The sequence below is a fragment of the Zalophus californianus genome, chromosome X, assembly GCF_009762305.2.
Source record: "Zalophus californianus isolate mZalCal1 chromosome X, mZalCal1.pri.v2, whole genome shotgun sequence".
NCBI classification, from domain to species: Eukaryota; Metazoa; Chordata; class Mammalia; order Carnivora; family Otariidae; genus Zalophus; species Zalophus californianus.
Genome location: NC_045612.1, coordinates 126143245 through 126148969, shown reverse-complemented (window position 1 = coordinate 126148969; position 5725 = coordinate 126143245). Strand labels below are relative to the sequence as shown.

Sequence of the window (5725 nt, the reverse complement as noted above, 5' to 3'; positions counted from 1 at the left end):
ATTAGGCACATATAATCACAATTCCAAATCAAAGTCCGTATGACAAATATATCTAAAAAAGTCAGGATTTGTGGATTTATCTGTTCACCTTTCAAGTAAATTCAGAATACTTCATATTTCTATTCAAATTTCAAAATCTGAAAAACCCAATTAGCAAGCACCAATACATCTATTCACTCAGATTCTAAATAAGACCATGGTACTTACTGGATCAAATTATAATGCTAACTAAACATTGCAAATAACACTAGTGTATTTATTATTTCAAATTCTACTTCAAATTTCAGAATCCAAATAATAGAATAAATACCGGTACTCCTATTATTTGAATTCCAATAACACTGCTGTACTTATTAATTTATTTTCTGATCCTAGTTTCAATCCTATATTAATATGTCTCTAACAAACACTGATGTATTTATTAGCTTAAATTGCAGATTGGATCTGTGCTTTTATTCATTTAACTTGCAATTGAAATTCTGAAATATAAATTGCATTTGTACCAAGCGCTGGAACTATTATTAGTTCTAGTTTCAAATAACACTGGTGTAGTTATTAGGTCTTATTTCAAATAAAATTCGAAAAATCTAATAGCCGTGATAACACACGTCACACTTGTTAGCTCAAATTCAAAATAACACTGATGTACAGTTATGTTCAAATTCCAGTTCCATATCCAGTATTTCAGTATCTCCTGTTACAATCAGTGGTGTACATATTAGTTCTTACTTATTTAAAATCAAATTCTAAAATGGTAAACAGAACTGAAAACCAGCATTGGCACACTTAGTACTTGGAATTTCAAATGATGCTGTTGGAATGATGCGTCGACATTGTTACTAAAAGAACTGTGATAACCATCTGTGACCTTGTGTTCAAATTCCAAGTAGCACCCATGCATTTAATAGTTCACATTGATCTTCCAATTCTAGGGGCGCCTGAGTGGCTCAGTCAGTTACACGTCTGCCTTTGGCTCAGGTCATGATCCTGGAGTCCCTGGATTGAGCCTGTGTTGGGCTCCCTGCTCAGCGGGGAGCCCGCTTCTCCCTCTCTCTCTGCCCCTCCCCACCACTCATTCATTCTCTCTCTCCAATAGTTCACATTTGAATTCCAACTCCAACACCTAAGTATCTGCATTACAAGTACTGGTAGAGTTATTCATCTAAATTTCAAATAATACGTGCGTACACATTCCAATTTCAATCCCAAATGACAAGTTGATTTATCGGGTCCAATTCCAAGTCAGGCTGATTTACTTATTAATCCCTACCTCAATCCAATTCCAAAATGCAAATAAAACTGTTAACGAGCTTTAATACACTTACTACTTCAAAGTTCAAAGACCGCTGATGTGCATATTAGATCATATGTGGACATGTAGGTAACTTTGAAAACAAGCTCAGGTGCACTTATAGCTAAAACGCCATTTCAATTTCAAAGTGTAAATAAATCTGATTATAAGCCTCGGTACACATACAAGGTTCAAATTTCCATTAGCCCTGCCGTGCTTATTAGTTCATATTCCAATTGGAATATCCAAATATCTCGGATTCCAAGCAATGGCATAATTATTGGTTCAAGTTGTAAATAACACTGGCGCTCTTACGAATTCAAGTTTCAATTTACTATCCAAAATCCAAATCATAGTAATAATGAGCACTGGTAAATTGTATCTGTTCTAATTGCAAATAACATGAGTCTAATTAAGTTCTGATTAAGATTCCAAAAACATAAAAATAAAAAAATAAAAAGTAAAAGGATGACAACTACTGGTGAACTTAATAACTAATATTTAAGGTAACACTGGTGTAGTTAGTATTGTATGCTCTAGTTTTTAGTTTAATATTCAGTTAGAATTCCAAATTCCAGAAATCTGCTGATAAACTTTGTTGTTTAAATTCTTCTTAACACTGGCCTCAACTCAAATTCAATGTAAAATCCCCAATTGAGGAATCCAAAAAATAAAAACGCAAAAAATAAATTCCCAGATCCAAGTGACACCCATAACAAGGACAGGTACACTTTCCTCCCAATACCAAATAACACTGCAATAATTATCAGTTCAAATTTCATTTAAAATTCCAATATATGGATTTTCTGTTTCTAGGAAGAGTAAGAGCAAAGGGGAGAGGGGAAGAGAAAAGGAAAGAAGGGCTCAGCACCTCCCCGCCGAGCCGTGGACAGAGGGGGCACTTTCGGCGGGCGGGTGAGGTCGCTGAGGGCCCGGAGATGTTTTCCCTGTCGAGTACGGTGCAGCCCCAGGTTACGGTTCCTCTGAGTCACCTCATCAATGCCTTCCATTCACCAAAAAACACATCTATTTCTGTCAGTGTGTCAGCTTCACAAAACCACCATCGAGATGTAGTTCCTGACCATGAGGCTACTGGCAATGAGCCTGTACTTAATTTAAGAGACCTTGGATTATCCGAATTAAAAATTGGACAGATTGATCAACTGGTAGACAGTTTACTTCCTGGATTTTGTAAAGGCAAGAGCATTTCTTCCCATTGGCATACATCTCATGTCTCTGCACAGTCCCTCTTTGAAAATAAATATGGTTACTTAGGTATGTTTAGTACTTTACGTTCCTCTTGCTTGTACAGACAACATTCAAGAACTCTTAAAAGTATTTGTTCAGATCTTCAGTGTTGGCCAGTTTTCATACAGTCTCGGGGTTTTAAAACTTTGAAATCAAGAACTCGACGTTTACAGTCCACCTCTGAAAGATCGACAGAGACGCAGCATATAACACCATCATTTGTAAAGGGGTTCCTTTTGCGGGACAGAGGATGAGATGTTGAGAGTTTGGACAAACTCATGAAAACCAAAAATATACCTGAAGCTCACCAAGATGCATTTAAAACTGGTTTTGCAGAGGGTTTTCTGAAAGCTCAAGCACTAACGCAAAAAACCAATGATTCTCTGAGACGAACTCGTCTGATTCTCTTCGTTCTGCTGCTATTTGGCATTTATGGACTCTTAAAAAATCCATTTTTATCTGTCCGCTTCCGGACAACAACGGGGCTTGATTCTGCAGTAGATCCTGTCCAGATGAAAAATGTCACCTTTGAACATGTTAAAGGAGTGGAGGAAGCTAAACAAGAATTACAGGAGGTTGTTGAATTCTTGAAAAATCCACAAAAATTTACTGTGCTTGGAGGTAAACTTCCAAAAGGAATACTTTTAGTTGGACCACCAGGGACAGGGAAGACACCTCTTGCTCGAGCTGTGGCTGGAGAAGAGGATGTTCCTTTTTATCATGCTTCTGGATCAGAATTTGATGAAATGTTTGTGGGTGTGGGAGCCAGCCGTATCAGAAATCTATTTAGGGAAGCAAAAGCAAATGCTCCCTGTGTTATATTTATTGATGAATTCGATTCTGTCGGAGGGAAGCGAATTGAGTCTCCAACGCACCCATATTCAAGGCAGACTATAAATCAACTTCTTGCTGAAATGGATGGTTTTAAACCCAATGAAGGAGTTATCATAATAGGAGCCACAAACTTCCCAGAGGCATTAGATAATGCCTTAATACGTCCTGGTCGTTTTGACATGCAGGTTACAGTTCCAAGACCAGATGTAAAAGGTCGAACAGAAATTTTGAAATGGTATCTCAATAAAATAAAGTTTGATCAGTCTGTTGATCCAGAAATTATAGCTCGAGGTACTGTTGGCTTTTCTGGAGCAGAGTTGGAGAATCTTGTGAACCAGGCTGCATTAAAGGCAGCTGTTGATGGAAAAGAAATGGTTACCATGAAGGAACTAGAGTTTTCCAAAGATAAAATTCTAATGGGACCTGAACGTAGAAGCGTGGAAATTGATAACAAAAACAAAACCATCACAGCATATCATGAATCTGGTCATGTTATCATTGCATATTACACTAAAGATGCAATGCCTATCAACAAAGCTACAATCATGCCACGAGGGCCAACACTTGGACATGTGTCCCTGTCGCCTGAGAATGACAGATGGAATGAAACTAGAGCTCAGTTGCTTGCGCAGATGGATGTTAGTATGGGAGGAACAGTAGCTGAGGAGCTTATATTTGGAACTGACCATATCACAACAGGTGCTTCCAGTGATTTTGATAATGCAACTAAAATAGCAAAGCGGATGGTTACCAAATTTGGAATGAGTGAAAAGCTTGGAGTTATGACCTACAGTGATACTGGGAAACTGAGTCCAGAAACTCAATCTGCTATTGAACAAGAAATGAGAATCCTTTGAAGGGACTCATATGAACGAGCGAAACATATCTTGAAGACTCATGCAAAAGAGCATAAGAATCTAGCAGAAGCTTTACTAACCTATGAGACTTTGGATGCCAAAGAGATTCAAATTGTTCTTGAGGAAAAGAAATTGGAAGTGAGATGATAACTCTTAAGATGGATGCATTGCTGGTTTTACTGCAAGAATATATAAGCAGCATTTCAGTAGTCTCTTTTTGCAATGCTTTTCTCCCATTCTTGCCTTGGTATCACTCAAGGGTGTGAAACACTTTGTCTCTCTTTTGTCATGTTTAATCTAATTTTGGTTATTCTCATGATGACACCTATTGCAAATTATCAACCCATGTAAATATGTTAAAGAAAATAAAGAACTATTAGGATTGGAAAAAAATAAAATAAAAATAAAAAAATAAAATTCCAATATATGAACTTTTCCAGTAACAAGCAATCATTCCACTTATTCAAATTCCAAATAACACATGCACACGCATATATATACATACACTTATATAAAATGTATATATTCAAATTTCAGATAACATTAGTTAACTTGTTAGATCAAATTCAAAATAACAGCGGCTTACTAATTTTGATTAAAATGTACTAGTACATTCATTAGCTAAAATTAAAAAGGACTGTGCTCTATTTATTCAAATTCTAATTCAAATTTCCCAAATGAAAAAGTAAAAACAAAAACACCAGTGCACATATTAGCTGAAATTCCAAATGACTTCATTTTCTTATTAGCTCTAATTCCAATAACAATTTTAAAAGTCAAATAAATTTAATAACCAGCAGGGCCAGACGCCAAGTGTTTCTTTAAATTCCGATTAACAATAGTACACATTTACTTGGAATTTAAACTCATATTCTAAAGTCGAATAACCCGAGATTTGTTGTTATTCACATTAATTACAAATGACTCTGCTCTCTTTAGTGACTCAATTATAATGTAAATTTTAAATACCAGGTAACAGACTGGAATTTCCCATGGAAATTTCCAGTTGAAGTTTCAAAATGCAAATAACGCCCATAGCAAGTACTCAAGACACTTATTAGCTCTAAGTGTAAAGCACGGGGATTCATTATTAGCTCAGATTTCAATTCAAATTTGATAATTCAAATAAATCCAAGAACACATATTTGTGCCCTTGCTGGCTCAGATTAAAATAACATTGATATACTTACTGATCTAAATTCCATTTGAATAAAAAGCAAATACTCCTTTCTAAATAACACTAGTGCATTCAGCAGCTGAATTCCAAATTAAAATTCAAAAATATAAATAAGACTGTAAGTAGGATCGTTACGTATATTAATTCCAATTCCAAATAACACTGCTTTACTTATTAGCTCATACTTCAAATAAAATTCCAATATTCAAATATCTCTTAAGAAGAATGGTCGCACTTATTAATTCAAATCCCAAATAACTCTGATGCGCTTATTCAAATTTTCAAATAACAATCAATTACCTAAAAATTCTAATCCCA

General features: G+C 35.6%; 1 protein-coding gene across 1 annotated transcript; it reads left to right on the top strand.

Moving 5' to 3' along the window:
* The first annotated feature begins 2098 nt into the window (after positions 1–2098).
* LOC113930814 (ATP-dependent zinc metalloprotease YME1L1-like) lies at positions 2099–4392 on the top strand. Its single transcript, XM_035725539.1, is given in 1 exon segment — positions 2099–4392. A coding segment is annotated over 1 exon segment (2148 nt). The 5' UTR covers positions 2099–2229; the 3' UTR covers positions 4378–4392.
* The last annotated feature ends 1333 nt before the right edge of the window (positions 4393–5725 follow it).